Source organism: Cervus elaphus, unplaced genomic scaffold, assembly GCF_910594005.1.
Source record: "Cervus elaphus unplaced genomic scaffold, mCerEla1.1, whole genome shotgun sequence".
NCBI classification, from domain to species: Eukaryota; Metazoa; Chordata; class Mammalia; order Artiodactyla; family Cervidae; genus Cervus; species Cervus elaphus.
Genome location: NW_025316746.1, coordinates 163421 through 190527, shown reverse-complemented (window position 1 = coordinate 190527; position 27107 = coordinate 163421). Strand labels below are relative to the sequence as shown.

Genomic DNA, 27107 nt, shown 5'->3' with positions numbered 1-27107 from the left:
GCTTAGCAGGACAACTAACTGTCCCTCATTGACAGCTGGTTGCTTATGGGCAGGGCCCATGCTTGAGGCACTGAGCAATGGCTGAACAAGATTTGTTGCCTATTAACAGGGTGCACAGTAATGAGGTGCTACTGCTAAGGGCTGTGCTCATCCTGCTCTTGGAATTCCTCCCTTTTCTTTGATAATCCTTAATCTTGAGGGTAACACGTGGATATGTTTAAACTGGGCAGAGGAACTCAGTTTTTAGATTGGCTTGTTTCAACCTCCAGTTCCATTTCATCCTTCCCCAAGTCTTAGAGGGAATGGAGTGACAAATGGTCTAGCTGCTTCCTGCTGAAGTGCAGCATAGTCCTACCTTGATTTGGGGAATGGATACCAAGTTGGACATATTCCTGTGTTTCCAATTCCTTAATTCGAATCTTGTATAAGCATTTAAGGAGAATAAGCCTGATAAAACATTTTGGACCTGACACTCTTGGGGAAACTTGCGTCCAGATAGTCAGACTCACAGAAGTATAATTTACCAAACTGCTGTAGGTCAGAGTAAATTGAGGGGAACTGCTCCTGCATATCTGGAGAATACAGATCCAAATCAGTAATATTACAGACAAAATCCATAAACATTATAACCATATACACCAGTTTACGTACAGTCCACCAGTAACCAATCCTTTTGTTATGCTTCTTAAAATGATAAGATGCCAGAACTTGGGCAAGAACAATGCATGTCACAAAGGCCCTGGCAAAAGTGGTATTTGATAATGCAGGGTTGTTCCTGTTTTTCTCTAAAGGAGTCACAGTTCGCCCCTGAGTTTTCTGCCTTTTTTCCTTGACCTTCATGCTGCCAATAGAGCTGTGCTATTTCAGAAGGCAAAGTAAGCAATACTGAGTTTAGGTTTTCATTGTGTTTTATGAAAACCAGATTTTTCTGAAGCTAGTACTGCATAACTGTCTTAATTAAGCAGCTAACAGTTCCTCTTTCACTGTTTATTCCTGAATACCGACATATAGCACAGTCAAAATCCCCTTTCCTTTCCAGGGTAAGTGTCACTGTAAGATTGTCTTGTCACTCTGCTGACTCTGCTGCAGACAGCCTTAGGGCTCATCATGGCTGCCAGTGAAAAGGGAAGGTTTGCTTTCCCTACAAGTTTGATATAAATTTTTTTACCAAATTCAGTGATATATCTGACCTATGTTTGTTTAAAAGTCCTTCCTATGAATCTTCTTGAAGATTTAGCACTTTTGCAAAGCATCCACTTAACTGGCTATTAAAGACTTAAAAAGGCAAGGGTAAAGATCTGATCACAATGTGTTGACAAAGAAGCTTAATCACGTTGCTGTGATTCAACCAGAATTATGGCTGATAGATTATACCAGGACATAGAGTAACATTTACCCATACAGTATAATCTTAGAAGGCTTATCATTCATTTGAAAATACTTCCTGTGTAATTCAACACACAAAATGAAACTAATTCAAATAGTTTCAAAATACTTGGTCACTTGGTCAAATAAGATCATTGGTCACTGTAAGACGATATAAATAAAGTCTAAAGGTTATGTAAATTATGGCACAAGATCTGGTACTCAATAAATACTTAATAAATGGATGACTAAAGGATAAAGGCAGTGAGGTTAGTTAATACTGCCATCACCTATGTCTTCACTAGCAATCTTCGGACCCAATTTCCTTCAAGTTGCTCCTCCCAATGTGAGTCTTTGCTTAGTAGTTGAAGGTTTGGGAGGAAACCTGAAATGCTCATAACTATAGGTTCAAAGGAACCTCCTCTGAAAATACATATTGGCATTATCTCATCTTGGGGGACTAAATCTCCTTTAGGTTATAGCATTTTTATCTAGAGCTGGCTGCGTGGAAACTTCCCAGAAGTATAAGTTTCTGAAGCAGTTCTTATTCTGGAAACAAAGGAGAAACCCTTAACTGGTAGAAGATAGGCCACTATTTTCTGACAAGGAAGCACATCTCAAAATCGTATGTCAGGAGGAAACCACTGAAGTGTAATGCTGAAGCTGATGGTGATCTCCTTAGGAAATTGATCTAAGCCTTAGGAATGACTGCCCTTCTAAAGTAAAAAGACCAGCATCTGATGTCAAGTTTGCAATTCCAAACATGCCATGCTGTTAGTCACTGCAAGATTGATTCCTGGTCCAATATTTGCCTTTTTTCTATTATAAATATTATAAATGCAGAAAATGTGAAAGAAGAAAACAGAATCATTCACCACTCAAAGAAAGACAGCATTAAAATGTGGAGAATTTCCCTCCTGTCATTTTTCTATGCACATTTTAGCATAATTACATTTGTGTGTTATATGTAAAGATTTTACAGTCTGATTTTTTTTCAGTTTAAAGTGATAGTATAGTATTTCTCCATTTTTTTTTTGCAAGTTATCCACATATATTAGCAAAATCCATTTACCTAAGTTTAATCTAATTTCAGTCTGACCATGCATAAAACTCCTCATGTGTTTTTACTCAGCACATATATCCTACTCTCCTATTATATACTGATAATTTTTTCCTTTATTTTTAGTAGCTTTAATTACAAATTTAGATCAGAATCCTCAACTTTTTTTTTTTTTTAGAATCCTCAACTCTTAAACACCTTAATTTTTAGCGAAAACCAAGAGGCAAGTAATTGTGAACTGTTTGTCATACCAGCATTTTCTGATTGGAAACTTATGGACTGTAGCCCTCCAGGAAAAGAACACTGGAGTGGGTTTCCATGCCCTCCTCCAGGGGATCTTCCCAACCCAGGGATCAAACCCACATTGCAGGCAGTTTCTTTACTGTCTTCAGTTCAGTCGCTCAGTCATGTCCGACTCTTTGCAACCCTATGAATCTCAGCACGCCAGGCCTCCCTTTCCATCACCAACTCCCAGAGTTTACTCAGACTCATGCCCATCAACTTCAGTGATGCCATCCAGCCATCTCATCCTCTGTCGTTCCCTTCTCCTCCTGCCCCCAATCCCTCCCAGCATCAGGGTCTTTTCCAGTGAGTCAACTCTTCGCATGAGGTGGCCAAAGTACTGGAGTTTCAGCTTCAGCATCAGTCCTTCCAATGAACACCCAGGACTGATCTCCTTCAGGATGGACTGGTTGGATCTCCTTGCAGTCCAAGGGACTCTCAAGAGTCTTCTCCAACACCACAGTTCAAAAGCATCAATTTTTCGGCGCTCAGCTTTCTTCACAGTCCAACTCTCACATCCATACATGACCACTGGAAAAACCGTAGTCTTGACTAGATGGACCTTTGTTGGCAAAGTAATGTGTCTGCTTTTTAATATGCTATCTAGGTTGGTCATAACTTTCCTTCCAAGGAGTAAGCGTCTTTTAATTTCATGGCTGCAGTCACCATCTGCAGTGATTTTGGAGCCCAAAAAAATAAAGTCTGACACTGTTTCCACTGTCTCCCCATCTCTTTCCCATGAGGTGATGGGACCAGATGCCATGATCTTAGTTTTCTGAATGTTAAGCTTTAAGCCAACTTTTTCACTCTCCTCTTTCACTTTCATCAAGAGGCTTTTTAGTTCCTCTTCACTTTCTGCCATAAGGGTGGTGTCATCTCCGTATCTATTGATATTTCTCCCAGCAGTTTTGATTCCAGCTTGTGCTTCTTCCAGCCCAGCGTTTCTCATGATGTACTCTGCATATAAGGTAAATAAGCAGGGTGACAATATACAGCCTTGATGTACTCCTTTTCCTATTTGGAACCAGTCTGTTGTTATTACTGTCTTATTTGACCTCTAATAAATGTAGGTACATAGTAGTGTTACGTTTAGCAAGACAACAAACTTAAGCTAGCTTCAATACCAGGTATCAATTCAGTACTGAATATCATTCCCAGATCATGATGATTTGAAATTCATTTTGGCCAAGTTTCTAAATATTAGGAAGTATTTAATTTACAAATTTACAGAAGTGCTTACTTTTGAGTCAGTTAAATAGAGATCATTTACAAATTAACTCAGAAGTATTATAACCAAAAAATGGTCCAGTTCTGGAGAATGCAGCTGAACAAGCTGTATTCAGGAAACAAATTTGAGTTTCCCATAGCCGGCACACTTACACACTAAAGAAACACAAACACACACAAAAAAATGTAATCCCTGCAGGACAAAAACAAAGGGGTGAAGTTCAATGACTTCCTCAACTTTTTCAAACCAAGATTCCTCTTATTGATAGCAAACAACATGCAAATTGAAAGCCAGGAAATCATGACTACATGTGTCATGGCAATCCACCTGACAAACACAAAACCAGAAATAACAGTAGGAATAAGTTAACTTTACTTAGTTAATGTCATGCTTTCTCCTAGAAGTATTTTTTGTTTTCTCAGTGTCAGAATTCTGAAAAAGTATCTCATCAAGCCAGCTTTCTCCAACTGCATATACAAAAAAGGGCCAGTTTTGGAATTTAAAAAGTTTCATCTTGACCAATTCCGCAACCCCGCCCCCCACCCCGAGTCTAAAGAATATAGTGGCCATGAAGTGTAAAAAAAAAATTTTTTTTTTTAACCCTAGGGGGGGACTATAAGATGGAATAGAGCTCTGATTATTATCAAATACCAGGTGTTATCAAATACCAAACAAACAAATGCAGTGCAAAATGGTCTCTAAGATTCACAGTTCCCTAGCACCAAAAAAATGAGACTTCCACCCATTGCAAACAGAATATTCCAACCAATGTTCCACCACAGGCGAAACCCAGCTCAGTAGGGAAGGATACCTGGTGTCATCACATGCTAGCTCTATTATTCAAAGACGTCTCAACTAACCAGTGGAAATCCTGATTCACAAACATACAACATGCAAATAACAAACGTGGTCCCACGCACAGAAGGACAAACCAGAGTGGTCCACCCCACAATGATACACACAAAAACACAAACAACAAAGAAGCTATAGTCACACAGACAGATAATTAGAGAAGGTGAGTCTGAAATTCCTTTTCCACTACCAGAGGTCTCCAGAGTAGCCTAGCTCTCAAAAGAGAACAGACCCAAAATGGCTCACTTTCTGCAAAGGAAGTAGCCCAAATGGAGTGGACAGAATTCCTAGCTTGTGCAAGCTTGAGTGACTTACTCAAGGTGACACCAAATGTGGACCATAGCTCTGGATGTTTCTTTGCTCCAAACAGCCGTGTGCCTTGGGGCAGCTGGCGCCTGTAAGGGAGAGTCCCTTCCATTTCCCCAGAGCAAAATGAACTCCAGCAGCTGCTGGGTACTTGAGAAGGGGATGCCCCTGGCCAGGGTCAGCCTGCCATGGGCACAGAGGTCCTGCCCCAGTCACCATAAATTGTTACTGAAATCGCACATCCTTGTGCCCCCTGCACAGTGAGGCCCATCAATACTAAACATGAGTCTGGAACAGAGAAGGGTTTATTACAGATTCATACAAGCAAACGGGTGGCTCATGCCCAAAGAACCCAAAGTTACTGAAAGCTGTCAGCACGTCCCTTTAAAATCAAAAGGTGAGGGATGGGCATGGTTAGCTGTTGCAGACTTCTGGGTGTCAGATCCTTTGTTCTCAAGGTCAGGTCATGGTCAGATAATGATGTTCCTATAAATCTCTGCCAGATGAATGTTATTCTCTGTCCTGACAAGAAAGGGCAAAGTCCCAAGGCACAACTTTTACCCTCCAAGGTCTCAGTCCTGGCTAAGAGGAGGCAGATCTCAGTTGGCTCCTTCAGGGCCAGGTTCCCATGCCCTGCCCAGCTGTCATCCCTGAGGGAGCCAGGCATCCAACCCAAGTGGCCCTCAGTCTCCTCAGGCCGTCCAAATGGGGAGACCAGGTCTCACAGACTGTGACTCATAGACAGCCACTGCTAGTAGGTCATGAGACAGGGATGGGGGAGAGGTTCACTGCTTCTCAAGTCCTGGGCCATGGCTAGTGGAGGGCCTTAGTGAGGGCTCTGGAGCCCTGCAGGACGCAGTCCCCAGTCTGCTCCCTGGGCCCTCCAGCTCATCTGCTGGTCCAAGGCTGGGTAAACTGGAGGGCCTGCAGGAGAAGGCCTGCATCTGCCTCTTACCTTACTCTCTACCTGATGACCATCACACCATGGACCCTTGACTGAATCACTTCCCCAGTGGTCCCTCATTGACAGTTACCAGTGGGCAGGGCCTAGTGCAGTGCTGACCAATAGCTTAGCAGGACAACTCACTGTCCCTCACTGACAGCTGGTTGCTTGTGGGCAGGACCCACTGAGGCGCTGAGCAATGGCTGAGCAAGACCTGTTGCCTAGTAACAGGGTGCAGAGTGATGAGGCACAGCAGTGCTACTGCTAAGGGCTGTGCTCTTCCTGCTCTGTTACAGCACTGCTATTTTTATTTTAATAGTAAAAATTAATGAAACAATCTCTTCTCAATTACTCAGGAAGATATAAAATACCAATTTGCCTTTAACTTCTCCAATGGCTCAGTGGTAAAGAATCCACCTGCAATGCAGGAGACCAGGGTTCGATCCCTGGGTTGGGAAGGTCTCCTGGAGAAGGGCAGGGCAGCCCACTCCAGTATTCTTGCCTGGAGAATCCCATAGACAGAGGAACGTGGCGGGCTATAGTCCATGGGGTCGCAGAGTTGGACACGACTCGGGACGTACTACACACTTATTTTACTTGGAGATATAATGTTGAATCTGTTAGAAGTAAAAGACTTTCCAAATTTTTTAAATCATGCCGACTATTCAACTAAGAAACAAGACTGAGTCATGATGAATGAAGATCAACCCCTTCCCTTTACTGAGAATGGAGATGATGCAGGAAGACATGGCTCTTTTGAAATTAGTTGGTATTTCCCAGCGTGCTTTTGGCATAGCTTAAATGCTCTGTGATTGCATTTCTGCTGTTGTCACAATATTTCCAGCTCCTTGTTTTCGCTTACTTTAGGATTTCACATCCTCTTTGTGGTTGGTTGTAACACAAAGTTCTGACCCAAGCATTGGAAGTTGAAGTGTTGGTTGTAACTTCTGGGCTAGAGCGTTTAATTCCTGGTTTGAGATGTTGCAGAACTCTTTTTCATTCTGGCACAAACAAATGGCCTTCTCCCTCCCTCTCAGTTGACCCTAGAGTAAATATGAACAATGGAACTTTATTGGTGTAAGGTGCTGGGATTTTGGAGTTGTTTGAACCCCCAGGTTATGTTATAGATTCTAACACAGCCTAATTCATAGATGAATAGATTAGGTACAGGCTGTGCATGTTTGTTGTCCTAGATGAGATAATTTGTAATTGTTATCAGGTAGTAAAGAATTCATCTGCCAGTACAGGAGATGCAAGAGATTTGGGTTTCATCTCTGAGTTTGGGAAGATCCCCTTGGGTAGGAAATGGCAACCCACTCTAGTATTCTTGCCTGGAAAACTCTGTGGACAGAGGAGCCTAGTGGGTTACAGTCCATGGGGTCGCAGAGTCAGACACAACTGAGCGACTAAGCATGCACAAGGTTGTTATCAAATATTTCTTACTTACATTTTCTTTGCCTTGCTCTCAGAGGACCTTTGCCTCAGAGCCAAGCTTTTTTTTTTTTTTTTTTTTTAATAATACTGCAAGGAAGCAAGGTCTTTGAATAAAAATTGTTGTGATATTTGCCCTACCTCTCTACAGTATACTAGGATTCAAAATATCTCAGCATGGGCTAGCAGTGGTTTTGAATACCTGACTTGGCACCTAACACCCATAAGTACAAGACAGAGAAAGATGAAAATTACCTGTGGTTTGTATAATAGTTCCTTTGTTTCTTTAGTACACGTTGAGATTTTTTTTTAATCCCTGGGGTAGTGTATCATGATTTGGGATGGGTGAGAGATACGCCTTTCTTTTGTAAACTGGGAGAAGGATGAGTGGAAAAGAGGAGCCGGAAAAGGTTGGACCAGCGTCAGCATTTACAGCAGGCATGCTCTTAGGCTGCACAAATGTAATGAAAGGGTGCGTTTGGAAATGGATGATTAGGGGATGAGTCTCTTAAACTGTCACTGCCAAGGTACCTGTTAGGACATCTTTGTATATCCCCATGAGTTGGTACAACCTTCGAGGACACCTATACCCTGAGTGAAGCAATCATGTGGATGACAGTAGCGAGTGGTGGTGACTGGCGGATGAAACGCTGTACGCTGCTTGCTTTACCAGTATCGAATAAAATCATATTGAACCATTTCTTGATTCTGCAAATAAAATTAGGCTTACATTTCTTTTTAATTAATTTACTTTATTTTTGGCTGCGCTGGGTCTTCGTTGCTTTGCGAGGGCTTTCTCTAGTTCTGGTGAGTAGGGGCTACTCTTCCATACAGTGCGAGAGCTTCTCATTGTGGTGGCTTTTCTTGTTGCAGGGCACAGGCCCTAGGTGCACAGGTTTGAGTTGTTGCAGCCCGTTAGCTCATTAGTTGTGGCTCCTGGGCTCTAGAGCACAAGCTCAATAATCGTGGCACTGGGGTTTAGTTGCTCCGCAGCATGTAGAACCCACGACCAGGGATCGAACCCATGTCCCCTGCATTGGCAGGAGGATTCTTATCCACTGCTCCACCAGGGAAGCCCCCAGGCTTGCATTTTGTATCTAATGTTAACTAGTGAAATTCTAAACCCTGACTTTAAAATGCAAGCCTGTGTAACTCATAAAAGTATAATCAGAAAAAAAATGAAAATATTCTCTTGCTTACAGCTAGAGGGAGAGACAACATTTTTGCATCGTAAGACAGCTCAAAAAATTCAATTTGAAAAAAAAAAAATTCAATTTGAGAAGGTGTTAAACCAAGAACATTCACAGGAATATCAAGCTTATTCTCCTGTCCAAAATGGAGGTGTGGTGCAATTATTTTTAATGTTTTGTTCTCTTTTACGAGAAGTGTGTCCCTAAACATGTTATTCAAATGTCTTATGAGACTCCAGAGGCTTTACAATTGTTGTAGCAACTTACAAACTGCTCAGGTTGGACTTTCTGGAAGCAAAGGCTGAGACAGTGTTTGGGGTACAAGATGATTATTAGGGATGAACCCTTATGAAAGGAAGAATGAGGACATAGGATTGGGCAGAAGAAGAAATCAGATTGCAATGTAGGCTTTGACGGACCCTCCAAGGAGCTCTGGAACAAGTGCTGCTCCTAATAAGTTATTTGAAAAAGGCCAGGTTCAATGGTGTGTATATTATGCTAACATTTGTTTACAAAGGGAGATAGAGGAAAGGATGCCTTCTTTCATTTGCCTATGAAAGCATAAAAATCTCTGAGATGACAGAAAACAACCAATAGTAATTATCTTTGGAAAGGACATTAGAAGGTGCTATGGACTGAGTGTTCATGTTTCTTCCCAAATTCATATGTTGAAATCTAATTCCCAACGCGATGGATGATATGAGGAGGTGGGGCCGTGGGTGAGGGGTGATTGAGTCATGATGGTGGAGTCCTCATGGGTGGTTATTAGTGCCCTTATAAAAGAGACCCCAGACAGCTCCCTCACCCCTCTGCATATGAGGACACAGAAAGAAGATAGTCATCTGTAGATCAGGATTTGGGCTCTTACCAGACACCAAATCTGTCAGTACCTTGATCTTGGATTTCCCAGCCTCCTGATCTATGAGAAATAAATTCTGCTGTCTACAAGCGACCCAGCCTATGATATTCTTTTATAATAGCACAAACAGACTAAGACAAAGGACTCAGAGTCTGAGATGGAAGGAGATTTTTGTACATTTTGGATTTGTGTATATATTCAAAAACAAACAAAAAATTATTACAAATAGATAATGTGATACTAAATGTTCAATAAATAGTCTTAGCTTTTCTGAAAAAAGCATTGGGTTAAAAACATGTAAGACTTTGATTTGTACTGATGATATTAAGTTCTGAAAGATTTAAGTAAAATTACTTTGTTTACAAAGATACATCTGATTATAAATCTTGAACATGTATCCATGCATTAAGTTATTATTAGTTGACAAGACAGTGGCCAAATGAATTTGTTGCACATGATCTGGAGCCTAAACTTGGTTTTCAATGCACTTTCTGAAGGGGATTGGTAAAACATACTCCCCATATCCTCCAGTAAGTAAAAGCTGTTAGCTTTTACAAAAGCACTTTTGGCTGTCCCTGGATGCTAATTCACACAGCAGAGGAGCCTTTAAGAATCAGAGGCATTTTGGAGAACTGCCTGCGGGAAACATCTAGAGTGTACAGAGGGGCATGAGACTGGCATGGTGGCATGCAAACCACAGGAAGCAGAATGGCTCCTTCCCAGTGATCATGCGTGCTCCAGAGGCTGGAGTCAGCAACCACCTCTTGACTTTTTTCAGCTGTGCCTCTCCCTGCAAACTGAAAACTGGTGTGAAGATTCAAGTTGATCAGTGTATTTGTCTTTGTGTCTGAAACAAATTGGATTTAGTGATTCAAAATATGAGACCATGAGGTCAAATTTCCCTGTGAGTGCCTGTTGATTTGTCTGTAGAGCAGACCTAGAGAATCTTTCACTTTCCTTCCCATGGTTGCCTGGTCCCCACATACAGAGGCTTTAACCAAAGGTGGAGGATGGTGAACAAAGAAGGGATCTGGGTCCTTTGGACCTCTCTCTCCAGTAGGATCCAGTGATTTCTGTGGGTTTCCACACTGGATGGAATAAAAATAAAGAGTGAGCCCTTAGAGAGATAGGGCAAGCGCTAGGGAGACAGCACTCAACCCCTGTAGGGAAACTGTAGGGCTGTACACCCACCTGGAGAAAGGGGGAGGTGGTATCAGACCTTGACCAGACCCAGCACCAAGGCTTGGGGACCAGGCAGGTGTGTCTCCATTTGAGGATCCCAAGAGCATATTTCTGGTCCAGCTATACACTAGAAATGAGGGTACATGGAGGTACAGATTGTTCAATCAAGAAAATAACTGAATCAGATCTATTTTTAAAGTATACTAAAGTACATATGAGGAAATACTGTGGCAAAGACACAAGCATGGAAAACTCTTGATAGAAAGCACAAAAGACAAGCATGGGGAAGAAGGAAGTTCTTCCAGATATGTTAAAGATGATTGGCTTCATTACAATTTCCACCAGGTCTGTATCCATGTCTGCTCCCAACTTTCCATCCCCAGGGAGCCCTATTCCTGAAATTCCCATCACCTAGTGAGGGTAGAATATCTGTCTCCTTTGAGTGTGACTGTCACTTCCTGCTTCAATTCCCAATTCCTCAGGCTGGCGTCTTCTACAGACAGTCTCTCCAGAGAGGGCCTTTGGGCCTCTTTCCTATGGAACTAATTCCCTGCAATTCTAATTTCTGTTTCCACAGTCCGTAAGACCAAATATGGGTAATCAATAAGGCTCCTATGATGATCTATGACCATTTCTTTTAATACAACTGTTGGAGTTATATTTCTTTTGAGATGACAGTTGCTGTACTTTTTTTCTTAAGATGAAGGGGAGAAGGACATTCTCATTGTCCACAGACTAAGGAAGCAGGGGGCTATGGTGCTCTTCCATCTGCTTCAAGTCACAAGTCTCTGATCTCAGAGAGGTGGTGAGAAAACCTCAAAGGAAAGGGCAAAAGTGATACGCCCATTTTTCATCATGAGTTACTTCTTTGTATCTCTTTGAGGTGTATGCAATACAGAAAAGTCATCAAGGGACCACCCAGACCACCAAGAAGTATGGACTCTCATTCCCAGTCACCCAGATTCATTGGTGGGTTACAGTTCTTCCTTTTTTTGTTTATACTGTTCCCTCTTGTCTCCCTCATATCCTCCCCCTCTCGTTCTCTATCTTAATCTCTTACATGTACACACACTTACTTTTCCACCCTGTCTCTGTAAATAAATTCTTGCTCATAAATAATAATTTTATAACAATTTATTATTTTAATAGGATAATCAGGTTAGACTTGACTTCCAAGTTTAAAAAAACTTCTTTAGAGTAAGTCTCACTTCAAATCACCCTTGTTACCAAGTTTCCAAGTTTATTTCCATTGAAGTCAACCTCATTTATTTGCTTTATTTAAGAGTTAGGTACCATGGGAGTCACAGTTCTCATGTCTGTCGATGTTTGGATGTTTGTGCCCCGTGCTTACACAGAGAGGAAGGGAAGGGGTTTGGGCACCCACGGCATGACTGCCACAGTCCACCCTCTCAGGGCTTCTCCTGGTGTTTCCTTTCTTGCAGTTGTTGTTCTTGTTTCTGACGTTTCCGCTTTCTTTTAATTATCTATATTTTTGAAGGTAGGAGGTACCTTCTTCCCATGACCAGAGTCCAGAGAGTCCAAATAGATTTCTAAATTCCACATTTTCTTTCTTTGTAGTTCCTTATGTATTACAATACATAAAACACTGTCCACCAAAAACATTATCCCCACTGCCAGATAGAAAAGAAAATGAAACCAGACAGGGGTTGTTGACTGGAGGCCTGTAAAAGAAAACGACAGAGGATAAATGCTATTTAGAAACCAGAGGGGTCTGGCTGAGTTATGTTTGGAAGAGAAGGTTGGCTGAGACCTGCTATGTCTGTGCCTGAGGGAGACACTGGGGGTTTGGGGGGCAGGAAGCAGCTGATTAGGTAGCTGGAGCTGGGCTCTATGGTTATGGACAGGGGATGTGCTCCTTGTAAGAGCCTAACTGCCAGGGCCTTGCCAGTGCACTTACTTCCTAGTTTCAGCAACAACTGCTACCTGTGCCATTTAAAGATTAGAATTTAGTTTGAAGATAAACATTTTTCCCCAAAGAGTCTTTGTTCTGGAGCTCATGTTCCCTCTACCTCAGCCATACGTAGACACTTGGGCAGGTAGGTATTCATGTGCAATCCACAAAACCCCCGTCTCACCAATCTACCATGTGAGCTCTCTGAAGTGAAAAACTGTACCCCAGTGTCTTTATATCCCCATACCTATAAAGTAGATAGGAAGAATTCAGTATATTTTTTATTAGATTATTGGTGAAAGAGGGAGGGAAGAAAGGAGGAAGACAGACAGAAGAGGGATAGAGAGAAGGCAGGAGAAAATACAGAGAAAGGAAAAGAAGGGAGGAAATAAATGGAGGAAGGAAAGAGAAAGGAAAGGAAATTTAAGGAAGTTTATGAGGAGAACAGTGAAGTTTTGAATCAAGAGTGCAAAGACCTGTTCATGGTTTTTTCCTGGGTGGGCTGTGAAAAAGGTGTCATGAAACCTCAGTCCCAGAGGAGGGAAGGGTGTGTACCTGTCAGTTCCCCTCGTTCCTACTCACCAAGCACTGGAAGCTCCAGCTCAGGGCTGCGCTTGGTAAAATTCCCATCTTCTGTGGCAGCTTCACACCAGTATAGCCCAGGGTCTTCTTTTTGAGCAATAAATGTCTGGTATTCAGAGGATGTGGTCCTGCTCATTAGGGTCTTGTTTCCCACATAGAAGGAGAAGTAAAGCTGCAGGCCAGGCTTCTGTGAGGGCAGCTTTGTTTCACAGCTCAGGTTGACCAGATACCCCTCTTGGTGAGGGGATGAGAAGGATGTTCTCAGCACTGGGGCTGGAAATAGCTCTGAAGAAAAAGTTGATAGGTTCTTTTTTTTTGTTTTTTTAACAGAAGATATACTCCCACCCCTTTTGGGAAACCTGCCCCTAGAGAATACATCTATAAGACAGTTTCCCCACTTCCAGCAGAGAGGTATTCTTAGGATTTCCTCATAGACATACTTGCAGTTACCAGCTTGACCATATTCTTCTGGGGAGAATACCTCTACATAGTTTATGCTTCACTAAACAGCCATGTCATTTATTGTATGACCCCTCTGGTAATGTTTAACTGGGAGTGGATACTGACACCCCATCCTCCAGCCAGTTCAGTGACTCATTACTTGTGTTTCTGGCTTAAAAGATAATCTGGCGGGGAATTCTCTGAAGATCCAGTGGTTAGGACTCAGTGCTTCCACTGCAGTGGGGGCAGGGTTTGATCCTGGTCAGGGAAGTAAGATCCCTTAATTTGTGTGATGCAGTCAAAAAGAGAGAAAGAGATAATCTGGGACAATAATTTTTTTTCCATAGGGATGAACTATTTTTCAGACACACAGAAGTTGCTAGTGGTTATGAGTACTAAGATAAAGGCCATGAAAGAGTTATATCAAGAGCCACATGCAAACTGGGACAGAGGGAACTACTTAATTAGCAGATGTCCAGAGGGAAGTGGAACCAGAGAGGCCACGTGGTCCCTGGGAGATAGATGGAAAGTATAACCACATCCTAATGTCTTCCTCACTATGGAATTTTTATGGTTTCATTGAGTTATTTTCTAATAATCTTCCTACCTATCTTGAGTGCATCTCTGTTCCTTGCAACTAAAATAAAATGGGTGAAGTAGATTCTCACTATGGCATGGCCTTGACATTAGCTCCTGGAATTAGTGATGGGGCACTGTATATTGGAAAGAGCAATGGACAGGGACCCAGAAGACCTCAGTTCTGCTCCCAGCCCAGCCACTGGTCATTGTGTGGCCTTCATAAGGCAGTTTACCTCTCTGGAGTTCAGTTTCTTCACTTGCAAACTGAAGTGATAATTTATGATGGTTCTTCTGGTTCTTATAACTAATAGCTCTATGACTATTTAGATATAGTACCTTTTATAGTGATCGATACTCCTGCTGATGTGTAGAGACGCCTTATCTCGCCTGAGCAGTGATAGATGCCATTGTGACTCAGGTTGGTTTTCGGAATGGTGATTTCAGAATCCTGATGAGAAAACCTAAAGGGCTTGCCATCTTTGTAGAAAAGCATTTTGTACACCAGCATATTCTTCCATCCATGACACCTCAAGACCAGAGGGTCCCCTTCTGTGAAGACTCTGCTAGAGACCTGGAGTAGTAGCCAATCTGGAAAATGTGGGCACAAAATGTGTGTATATGGTGGCAGAGGTACAAGAAAGCCAAAGCTGGACCCTGTGGGTTTATCTTTTTTCACTTTGTAACATTCCAACTTTAGAACTCTGTTGAATTTAAGGTCTGTCTCCTGTTCCTCAAATATCTTTAGCTTTGCTAGGAAGAAAAGTAATCTTTACGGGCAGCCCCTTCTTACTTTTTCTTTCCAGATCTCAGAAGTTGGTTGGAACAAAAACAGCTTACTCTAAGTGGTAGGCAGCATTTTAAAATGCCCCCAATGAGTCACACTCTTGCATGTGCCTGGAACCTATGACTTACTTCCAGCCAACAGAATATGGCAAAGGTTCTGAATTGCCACTCCTATGATGATGTTACATTATATGAGGTTGTCTTAGCTGACTGGACTACAGGAGACTCCTGCCAACCTTGAAGAAGTGAGCTGACATGTTGTGAGAGGGCCTGTGTGAGGGCCACAAAGCAGGGGTTCTTCAGGAAATGAGACTGGCCTCCAGCTGACAGCAAGTAAAATGGAGGGGACCTCATCCTACAAACCACAAGGAGCTGAATCCTGCCAATGATCATGGGAGGTTAGAAGAGCTGCTGGGAGGAACATAACCCAGTCAACACCCTGACTGCAGCCTCAGCAGAACACCAACCAAGCTGTGCCAAGACTCCTGACCCATGGAAAGATAATAAATGTATGTTGTTTTAGGCTGCTAAATTTATGGCAATTTGTTACACAGCAATAAAAAACTAATACATTCTGACTCCTGACTAATTTGTTAATGGTATCACACATACTAAGACAAACACACAGAATGGCAAGCATATCTAAGTGTGTGTGTATATATACATATACATATATGCTTCTAAATTGATAGGAATACTCACATATGTGCAAATCAGTGACATAGCTGGTAAAAACAAACTCCAAATCAAATGGGCCCTCCCTTTTGATGTACATCTCCATACATACCCCAAAAGGCCTACTTTATTTTATCATCTTGGGGCAGTTGGCTTGGCTAAATGAGGATGAGGTTCTTAAAGGACGAAAGAGGAGAAGAGATAATAGTACTTTTCCTCCCTCCAGAACTTATCTAAGAATGGAAGGCAGGTATTCTGTGCAATATGGTGTATGGTTTTTACAGTCCAGGATGCTGCCGTAGTGTTTCTAATAGAATGAACATTCTTTCTTCCCTTATTTTCATTCCCAGCCAAAAGGTACTCAAAGACTGCACTGCCCAAACACACAGAAACCTTTGCTTTCTGCATCCACACACACAATGGGAAATTTTAACATGCTTCCATCAGAAACTGCCAAAACTACTAATAAAAATATAAATACTTGAATGATACAATTAATAGACTTGATTTCAGGATTTATAGAATGATGTACCTTAAAAAAAGAAAATTCACATCCTGTGCAAAGACACATGCAACAGTGATTAAAAAATGAGCACATACTAGGCCACAAAGCAATTTTCAACACACATCAAAGAACTGATACCAGATTTAACACAAATTTTGACCAAAATGCTACCTAATATATCCAGAATATACAAAGAAGCACATGAATCAGACACAACTTAGCAACTAAAACAGCAGTAAAAGATATGTATAAAAACGTTGGACTGAGCAACTGAGCACATACACAGTATTAGAAGTCAGTGTTGAGGGTAGTGACAAGAAATCGGCAAGAGGGAATTTCTGTGATTCTGGAAATGTTCAGGCTATGATCAATAGGGTCACAAAGAGTTGGACATGACTGAAGCAAGGAGATCCAACCAGTCCATCGTAAAGGAGGTCAGTCCTGGGTGTTCATTGGAAGGACTGATGATGAAGCTGAAACTCCAGTACTTTGGCCACCTCATGCGAAGAGCTGACTCATTGGAAAAGACCCTGATGCTGGGAGGGACTGGGGGCAGGAGGAGAAGGGGACGACAGAGGATGAGATGGCTGGATGGCATCACCGACTCGATGGACATGAGTTTGAGTAAACTCCGGGAGTTGGTGATGGACGGGGAGGCCTGGCGTGCTGCGATTCATGGGGTCACAGAGTCGGACACGACTGAGCGACTGAACTGAACTGAACTGAACTGAGCTGAAGCGACTTAGCTTGCAAGCACACATGATATACTTCAATAAAAGTTTTACATTAAAATATAATAATATATATAAAGTCACTCAGTCGTGTCTGATTCTTTGTGACCCCCCTGAACTATACAGTCCATGGAATTCTCCAGGCTAGAATACTGGAGTGGGTAGCCTTTCCCTTCTACAAGGGATCTTCCCAACCCAGGGATGGAACCCAGGTCTCCCGCATTGCAGTCGGATTCTTTACCAAGTGAGATATCAGGGAAGCCCAAAATATAATGTAAAAAATATATAGTATACTGTAACAAATAACATAAAAGGTACTTTTTCTCAATAGGTCATCAGTACTTGAAGTTCAAGATTCTGTGCAGAAGCAAAGAAAATGGCCCCTTCCCAGCCCTAGCTCATCTTTTGTTATTTGAACTATGAAATGTTTCTGCTTCTGCTTGAATTATACAAAAGCTCATGTTAAAACAGTTCTGTCAGCGTCCCTTACCTCTCTCACATAGGAACTGAGTCTCAGAGTCTTAAGAGACACATAAGGAACACCTAGCATTTGCTCTGACATTCTCAACATTTCCTTGGCTTAATTCTCAAAGTCTCACAGTAATTTCATGTCCAGAATATTATATTACCAATATACTGTGAAATGTGCTCCAGACTATGTGTATAAAGATGTTTACTGCAGACATTGATTGTAAAGGCAAAGGAATGGAAACACAGTAGAAGTTTACTAATATAATGGTTTAGTTAATTATAAAAGTTGGAAGTAGATTTCTATTGATATAAACAGACTGCCAAAGTATTTTAAATGATAAAAGTAAGGTGTAAGATAGTATATGGAGTATTCTATCAACCACTTTTAAAAACAAATGTATATATACTAACAGTTTCATTTTTGTGGAAGGTAACTGTAGGATATGGGGTTTGGGTGGGAAGGAAATGTGATTGTTTATTTCCCTGAATTATTATTTACTATGTGCGCAGGTATAACTTTTTTCAACAGGACTAAATAATTTTGAAAAATAAAATCTTAGTAGGGTATCTAGATTAAAACTTAGACCCTAAGAGCTGCCTTAGTTGAGGTGTTGTTGGGGCACAATTTAAGAACCCTAATGTTATATTTTGAGTATCTTGACTTTTACCTGGTAGACACATAGAGCTGAGACACATACTCAGATAAACCGGTACACACACACACACACACACACACACACACACACACGGCATCCAGGAAGGAGAAAACACAGTTGAAGACCTTGTGATTTCTAGCCCTCCCGTTCCATGCCATACTTACCACTGTGGATTTCTAGCTGTACAGGGTCACTTGGCATTGAGAGACCTGTCTGGCACTTGTATTCACCACTGTCATTGAATGTAGCTCCATTAATACTGTATCTGGGGGTCAGGGTCTTAATGGCTGTGCCGTTGAGAAACCACTGTGTGGAGGTGTCCCCAGGCAGATGGGGTCCCTCACACAGTAAGGTTACATTTTCTTCTCGGAATACTCTGACCCATGGAGGCTTCAAGGTGATCACTGCCTTTGTGGGGTCTGCTTGGGGATTAAGAGAAAGAAGAAGATCAAGTGGAATAAAAGGGAAGTCTGAGCAACTGGCAAGATGTGGCTAGCACGATGGAAAAAAAAAAAATCCAGTATCAATACTCAGATTGAAAAATAAGCAAGTAGAAAACTATAAAAGCTAACCATGAAGAGTATCCAGATCCTGCAGCAGAGAGTTCTATTCATATTATTAAATCTGCATCTGGCTATTGGAGATTTGGGGTTCCTGAGAAATAATTGACTAATTTAGGTCTCGTTGGTAAGCATGAAGCATGGTTTTAAACTAGGGCAAACTGACTGGAGCTGATTCTCCTATCTTCTGTAGTGTTCTATCACTGAAGGTTAACCTCAGGCTTTAATTAACATCTGTGTTGGGAATCTAGGTTCAAACTCTACACTTTGAAACCTTCAGTACCTGTTCGGTTCTCTCTGAGGAGAAGAAAAAATAAATAGTTTTTGTCTAAAGGGGAATGGTGTGGGGGGTATTGGAAAACACAGCAGAGCTACATCTATGCTTTTGCAATTTTGGTCCTTTCTTGTTATTATATACATTTTTTTTTTTAGGCATTTAATCAAGAGATCAGGGTGCATTCAGAAAATTTTACAGAGCAACCTTAAAAACCAGGATTTAGTCACAATCATACTTTGAATATAGGGAATTTTACATCGTTTATAAATCTCCTTTCTGTCCTCTCCCCCTGCTGTCTTCTTTAGAACAGGGGGACCCATTCTGTGACAGGAAAGGACGCTGAGTTACTCACCCACTTGCTCAGCAACTGGAGCTGGAAGAGCCAAAGAGCAGAGACATCAGTCGATCAGTGGGAGATGGCAAGGAAGGGAGAATTGAGGAGACAGAATTAACGTGGACTCTGAGGGACCAATTTAGGTCTCTCGAGTTTCTCTTTACACACTTTTCCAAAATCGGGTACTGGTGATAATGAGCAGCCAACAGATGGTTATTGCTGCAGCTTTATTTTGACACTCTGCTTCCAGGCTTATTGTTACCTCAGAGTTTCCCTCCCCAGTTTTTTGATACAATAGACACAAATAAACCATGGAAGCACAGAAACACTTGTCTCCATACTCATGAGTTCTAGCCTAGAATACCAAAGGAAGACAAAAAGTCCTGAGTCCCCACAGCCAGAGCCTTCTAGTTACCCCCTTTAAACCCAACTTACCCCCAAGGATCAGAACTATCATGAGCCACATCTCCAATCTGACAGGAGCAGTGAAATCTGTAACACACAAGACATTGAAGAGTTTCTGTTTGGGGTTCTGGAGTCAAGATTAGAAAACAGGAAGGAAACTGCTTTTCATCATGTTCCTTTTCTGGGAAGTGCATCCCTAATTCTTGAAGCATGATCTCATTTTCATACTTCTAGGCTCATTTCCCCCACTTTGACACTCTGGATTTTGGGTCTATGGAATTTACAGAATCCAAGGGAAGGGCTAAAGTTTTGACATTCTCTTCTGATTATATTCTTCCTCCCCCAATTCTGTTTCTTGGGGCTAGACTGTGGCAAATCTCCATTTAAAAAAAAAAAATGGTTCAAAGCCTGGCTAATGCCTTCAAAACCTGATTATTTGAATCTATATCAGTGTCGATGAGGCATGTGAAGAGTTACTCATCTGTGCAAACCAGCCTCTGTACCCCTGGAAAAACATGCAGGATTACTATCCTATTTTGGTTTTTAAAAAAGCCATCCCATAAAAGACAATATGAATTTGGGATATTTATCTTGGCTGAATCCAAGGAAGTTCAATGTTTAATGTGAGTACTATAGAGAAGAAAAATACTCATATATATGGGTGGAAATATCCCTCAGATGGAGTTTCAGAGTCCAGATGGGAAGCCCTTATGCCACCAAATTGAGCTGGTTCCTGAGTCAGAGTTGCAAAAATACAAAGAAATTTTTAGGTATTCTGTTATGAGAGAAAGTAAACTAAACAGAAACAAGGATGAATTCAACTAGTACAAAGAGAGATTTGGGTAGCAATCTTACTGACAGACAATTTAAAATGACGACAAATAATGTTGTAGATTAAATTACTGGCTCCAATTTCTTCTCGCTCCCCGAATCTACTCCATCTCTACAGCTTCATGAGAGGCTTGAGGTATTTCTCTGACCCTTGGCTTTGGCTCGAGCCATGTGATTTTCAGTGACCAATGAAATGTGGATGGAAACAGACTTGTGTTCATTCTGAACCTAGGCCTTAGGAAGCATCACATATTGTCTCTCATCCTCTTATACTTCTGTGATTGTCATGATAAGAACATATTCTGGCTAACTGGCTCTGTTGTGAGGTGGAGCTATCCTAGCCCTGAAGTAGAGATGCTCCATCTGCCCTTCAAACTTCCAGTGAGAAATAAATGCTTACTGTTTTATGCCACTGAGGTTTTGAAATTATTATGGAGCTATAGCTGACTGATAGAATGAAAAGCAAGAAAGAAAGGTCTAGGAATGACTCAAGATGTTCTGGGAGAGATGGGAGAAGCCTCAGCTCACTCCAATTTACTCTCAAAGTCTGTATTCCAAACTATTATACTATTTTGTCTCCAAAGTCTTCCATTGTGTAGCTGTACCATACTTTATTTCACTAATGTCTCTTCATGAAGGTTATTTCTAATGTTTTACTGTTATGACCAGCACTGCAATGAATAATCTTATCTTTAAATAGTCAACTTGCTATTTCCAAAGGTGCATTCCTAGAATCAGCATTGCTCTGCCAAAGAAAATGTACAAAATGTACCTTCCCCCGTTTCTCCAACTTTGGAAAGATTGTTAGGTTGTCTTGTTATCATCATCATTTCATTTAACTGTAGAGTGCTTATCATATGCCAGGAAAACATGCTCGATATGTATTTTATCATTTAATCCTCACTGTAAACTATGAGTAGACACACTGTTCTGTCCATTTTATAAACAAAACTAGCCAGAGAGTAATTTGGTAACTTGACCAAGGTTATAAAAAGTAGAGGCAGGATTCAAAACCAGGCAGTTTTATTTCCTCTACATTCTCATCAGTAGATTATGACAGTACCTTCTTCATCCCTTACAATTCCTGCTTTCTAGCAAAACAGCTGCTGCTTTGAAAAATGAGTGAATGTGTTTCACTGACAGGAAAATATGGGGGAATAAGTATTGTTACAGAAGAGGAATGAAAGAGATCCAAAACCTGGAAGGATGAAATACTTTTTTTCTAGTAAGCATCTATAATTTCCAAAATTTGAGGATGTAAGTTTGAATTCATGTAAAAAAAGAGCAATCATTTTAACTAAGGCAGAGAGTAGGCTCTAATATTTAATGATCAATATATGTCATGTTGCTCACAAGAGGCATTAGGAGAATTTACATCTGTAAAAAAATTCTTAGGAGCAGTTTAAGTAAGAGGATGACAAGTGCTAACTCAGGGAGGATTGAGGTGGTTCTTAGTTACAACCATATTCTTCCCCTTTACACTCAATCCACTAGATCTCACTTCTAGATCCAAGCCTTAGTTCAACCATAGAGACATCACTGCCCCAAACACGGCCCAGCCTTCAGTTCTGTCCCTACAGTCTCAAGAAATATGAACTATGAAACCAAATGAAATAGATAAGATTAGAGGTCTAGGAGTTCAAGGACTTCCTGGGATTACATCATTCTCCCTGTTTTGGTTAGGAATATGTTATCCTAGCTCAAACAGATGGTAGTTTGTTCAGTTCAGAAAACTCACAAGGGGAAAGGCCATTTCCAGCATCAGATTTGTGGCACTCTCCTTCTTCCCTAAGGTAAGTGAGTTTAAGGGTGCTTTTTCCTTCATACATACTAAAAGAAAAAAATTATTTCCTCTACTCACGACACTTCTGATACCAGACATATGAATTCCGCCCCCCACCGCCGTGGTGAGCAATTCTGATACTAACTACTCAAAGTGTAGACCCCACATGGTCAGGGCTCAGTCCCACAAGACTGCCCCTGACTTCACCTGTGCTTCTGACTGACCAGCTATGAAATAAGAATTCCCACAACCTCCTCTTCACGTTTGTAAAAATTATTGATGATATCAAGTTGGAAAGAATGAAAGAAAAAGGATACTTTTACACTGTGTCAATGGATGTAAATTGGAAAAAGTTTGAAATATATATATATACATGTGTATAAAGCAGTGTATAAGCAAATTTGAACTTTTTCCATTAGGTTAATCTATTATGTTGAGCCATATGAAACTGCCAATATTGAAAGATTTTGACTTAAAAGTGGACTTAATGACAAATCAAAAGAAACTATTCATATTGAAACACAAAAAAGAAGAGTGAAATGTTTTCAAATTTTCAGGAGCACCTGGGTCAGAAAAGAATTGAACCAGACCAAAATTTACTTTTCATTTTGGTAGCTCCATCTACTGGTTAGATGAGGCAAGAACTTCTCTCCTATGTAGGACATAAGGGGTAGGTGGCATAATTTCAACTCCTCTATCAATTTTGCTACCTCCTAAGAGAACACTCTTCCTTTCCTGGTTCCCAATCCATATACTTCACTGTCATTTAAGGGAGTATTTTATTGTGTTTGATGTCTTCAAAGACTACTTTTCACCTAAAAATTGAAAATGTGGTCCTAAGCCATACTTTCTAGGTATTTTGAAGCAGGAAATGAGATAACCATCCAAATAGGAAATTATGGTAATAACCATTTCTAGATGCAATGTTAAATAATGCATGACTTACTAAACAGGCTTTATGATAGGTAGAAATGCCAGAGATTAGGTTTCTTGGGTCCTAAGATAGCCTTTTAGAAACTAACCCTTGAAATATTAGAGGTATTGGAGTTATCATAGAGACTGTAAAGCAATGATGTCTATATTGTTCATGAAACAGGTGAAAAATCTGAAAAACTAACTCAAAAAACTACATTCATTCCCATGTTCACTGCAGCATTATTTATAGTAGCTAGGATGTGGAAACTATAACTGTCCATCAACAAATTAATGGATAAAGAAAATTCAGCATGCACACATACACAGAGGAATATTATTCAGCCATAAAAAGATATGAAATCTTGCCATTTGCAACAACATGGATGGACCTTGTGGACATTATGCTAAGTGAAATAATTCTGATAGAGAAAGACAAATACCACGTGATCTCATTTCTATGTACTGGGTTGGCCAAAAAGTTTGTTTGGGTTTTTACATAAAATCTGAAAAGAAAAAAAGGGGGGCTTATAGTTACAGAGAACAGATTTGTGGTCACCAGCGGTGGGTAGTGAGGGGTGAACAGAATGGGTGAAGGAGGTCAAAAGGCACAGACTTCCAATTATAAAACATGTCATAGGGATATAATGTACAGTATGGCAACTATGAGGCTTCCCTCATAGCTCAGTTGGTAAAGAACCCACCTGCAGTGCAGGAGACCCCAGTTCAATTCCTGGGTTGGGAAGATCCACTGGAGAAGGGATAGGCTACCCACTCCAGTATTCTTGGGCTGTCCCTGTGGCTCAGCTGGTAAAGAATCCACCTGCAATGCAGGAGATGTGGGTTCTGGAAGATCCCCTGGAGAAGGGAAAGGCTACCCACTCCAGTATTCTGGCTTGGAGAATTCTGGCCTGGCTCGCAAAGAGTTGGACGTGACTGAGCAACTTTCACTTTCATGGCAACTATAGTTAATTGTATTGTATTGCATATTTGAAAGTCGCTAAGAGAATAAATCTTAAAAGCTCTCATCACAAGAAAAAAGTTATGTGATTAATGTTAACTAGACATTGCAGTGATCGTAATGCAACATATGCAAATATTGAGTCATTATATTGGACACCTGAAACTAATATAATGTTGTATGTCTATTATACCTCATTGAAAATTTGGAAGAGTTTTGCTCATTTAGGGAGTTTTCTTGGTAGTGGTAGTGGTTTAGCTGCTAAGTCATGTCCGACTCTTGTGACCCTGTGGACTGTAGCTCCCTAGGCTCCTCTGTCCATGGACTTTCCCAGGCAAAAATACTGGAGCGGGTTGCCATTTCTTTCTCCAGGGGATCTTCCAGACCCAGAGATTGAACCTGTGTCTCCTGCATGATAGGCAGATTCTTTACTGCTGAGCCACCAGGAAAGCTGTTGTTCAGTGGCTCAGTCATGTCCGAATCTTTGAGACCCCATGGACTGCAGCACGCCAGCCTTCCCTGTCCTTCACCATCTCCTGGAGCTTGCTCAAACTCATGTCCGCTGAGTTGGTGATGCCATCCAACCATCTTTGTCCTCTGTTGTCCCCTTCTCCTCCTGCCTTCAATCTTTCCCCGTATCAGGGATTTTTCTAATGACTCGCTCTTTGCATCAGGTGGCCAAAGTATTGGAGCTTCAGCTTCGGAATCAGTCCTTCTTAGCTAGTTCTTAGCTGCAACTAAACATTCAGAATCCTAAGACGTTCATAGGCCACACATGGCATCAGTCTACTCAGAAAGATAAAAGATAAGAACTACAGCTTCCTTGCAAGCCAACCTCAGGCATCATTCTTCTGTGGGAATAGTCCTTGCAGCAGTCAGCACTGTCACCCAAGATATATTATCTTGGTTCTCTGCCCCTCACTTTCTACTCCAGGACAGCTGGAGTGAGGTGTAAAGCAACAAGATACAGTGGGGCCATGCTGGCTTTTAAACTTCATGTCCCAGGAACCAATATCTGTTGCAAAAACTTCACAGAGTAAGCACATAGGGTAGGGAGGTCCCTGGAGAAAGAAAACCAGGCATAGCTTTCTTGACATAAAAGAAGCCATTTTTGGCCTAAGCCATTTTGTGATCTAAGCCTGGCCACAGAGTCAGGGGAGACTGTAGGGAAAAAGAAAAAAAAAAAACAATCCAGGATGACACTGTCTCTGGCATGCAGATGAATGGATGGATGGTGGTGCCAAACTCTTTGCCTGCTCTTGCCCAGCTTTCAGCTGCTCTTTTGTCTCTGCCTATCATAGTGAATCAAATGGTCATTTATGTGGCTTCTCTGATGCCAAATGCCTTATCACTGGACCAACAGCAGAAGGTATTTGGACCAGAATAGTCTTAAAGAATACACCTGCAATGCAGGAGATGTGAGTTCGATCCCTGGGTTGGGAAGATCCCCTAGAGAAGGAATGGCAACCCACTCCAGTATTCTTGCCTGGAAAATTCCATATACAGAGGAGCCTGGAGGGCTACAGTCCAAAGGGTTGCAAAGAGTCAGACACGACTGAGCGCAGGACACAGCGACACAACACCGTCTTCCACCGGTCCAGTGAACTTCAAACATTATCCCTTCTTCCTTCTTTTTTTTTTTTAAGCCCTTCTTCCTTCTTGATTGTGTCTTTTCAGAACACCAAGATTGATGATGCCCATTTTCCTGTCCTGTGTTTCCTGTACATGTATTAAAGAAGCAGAGGTCTTTCTCTCTCTTGCACTTTCAGCCTTCTGAGCTGGCAGATTTAGACAGATTAGAAATAAGGTGGACATGTTCACTGTTTTGGCAGATGAACTGTCCACATTATCACTTGATATAGACTCATCTGTGAGGAGTGGCCATGTAGTAAATCAGGGAGTTTTGCCATTGATTGAGTGGTTGGCAATGAAAGCTGATTGGGTTTGGACTGGCTTTAACACTTTCTAGAGCTTCTCCCACACTTCAGTTTCTCTCTCATTCTAAACAGCTTTGTTCTGTATTTGTTCTACCCCCCTAATTAGCCAGAAGTCCTGAATACTCCTCTGTTATCTGTAATTGTCTGACAGACTGTTAGAAAAGGTAAATAATTAGCATTCAAAATGAACAATTGACTTCTCAGATAGTAGGTTCCAAAAATTAATGTACAATTGTAACCATTTGAGATGTTGTGGTGACCTGTATGAAAGTCCCTCAGTTGTGTCCGACTCTTTGTGATTCCATGGACTGTAGCCTGCCAGGCTCCTCTGTCCACAGAATTTTCCAGGCCAGAATACTGTAGTGGGTACCTGTTCCCTTCTCCAGGGGATCTTCCGAACCCAGGAACTGAACACAGGTCTCCCGCATTGCAGACAGATTCTTTACCAACTGAGCCATGACCTGTGCAATGACCTGTTGAGAGAAATGTCTTTATTGACCAGACTCCTCATCTTTCTGGTCCAATGTAATATATATGATGTTCAAGAAAAGTTTATGCAATGGCAACCTAAAGGATAGGATGAGACCTCCTCTATATTCCTGAAATCTCTTAGGGGTACATTTACATACATCATGACAAGAGAAAATCAGATTATTATAGGCATGACAAGGGATAGAAGTCTTCTGATCTTCTTCCAAAGCTAGCTTCCAAAGACAGAATACACAGTAAAAGTATTCTTCATATTCTAGGCCACTCATTTGGTAGTAGGTGATGTCATGGTGTCAGAGGTGATACACAGGAGTTTGGCAAGGATTTTAGCTCTAAATGTTACATGTCCCAGCAACACACAAGAACTAATTTCCTGCCTTGGAAGATGCACCCCATAGGAGCAGTTGTGTAACTCACACCAGACACTAATCTTTCCATGATGATACCCCTATCCCAGTCCCAGGGCACAGTGTTCAGTCATTTCTTTCCCAAAACACTGCCCATTTATTCTTTCCCTCCCTTTCCTCAGCCAACTGTGTTGCCCCTGCCTGTTGGATCTTTGCACAGATGAGAACTGCCTTTGCA

General features: G+C 41.4%; 2 protein-coding genes across 3 annotated transcripts in view; one reads left to right on the top strand and one right to left on the bottom strand.

Moving 5' to 3' along the window:
* The window catches only part of LOC122691338 (myomegalin-like), a 70669-nt gene that overhangs the window by 8727 nt on the left and 34835 nt on the right, over positions 1-27107 (top strand). Inside the window, exon 2 of one of the 2 annotated variants that reach the window (XM_043897945.1) lies at positions 11582-11667. The exons of the other annotated variant lie outside the window; for it this stretch is intronic. Within the exon in view, the coding sequence (XP_043753880.1) occupies positions 11582-11667 (86 nt within the window). The remainder of the gene's footprint in view (positions 1-11581; positions 11668-27107) is intronic. 2 annotated transcript variants of the gene reach the window in all.
* Positions 11815-19727, bottom strand: FCGR1A (Fc fragment of IgG receptor Ia). Its single transcript, XM_043897948.1, is given in 7 exon segments — positions 11815-12180; positions 12182-12380; positions 13193-13477; positions 14549-14800; positions 18198-18455; positions 19223-19243; positions 19640-19727. Coding segments are annotated over 7 exon segments (1119 nt in total). The 5' UTR covers positions 19671-19727; the 3' UTR covers positions 11815-12107.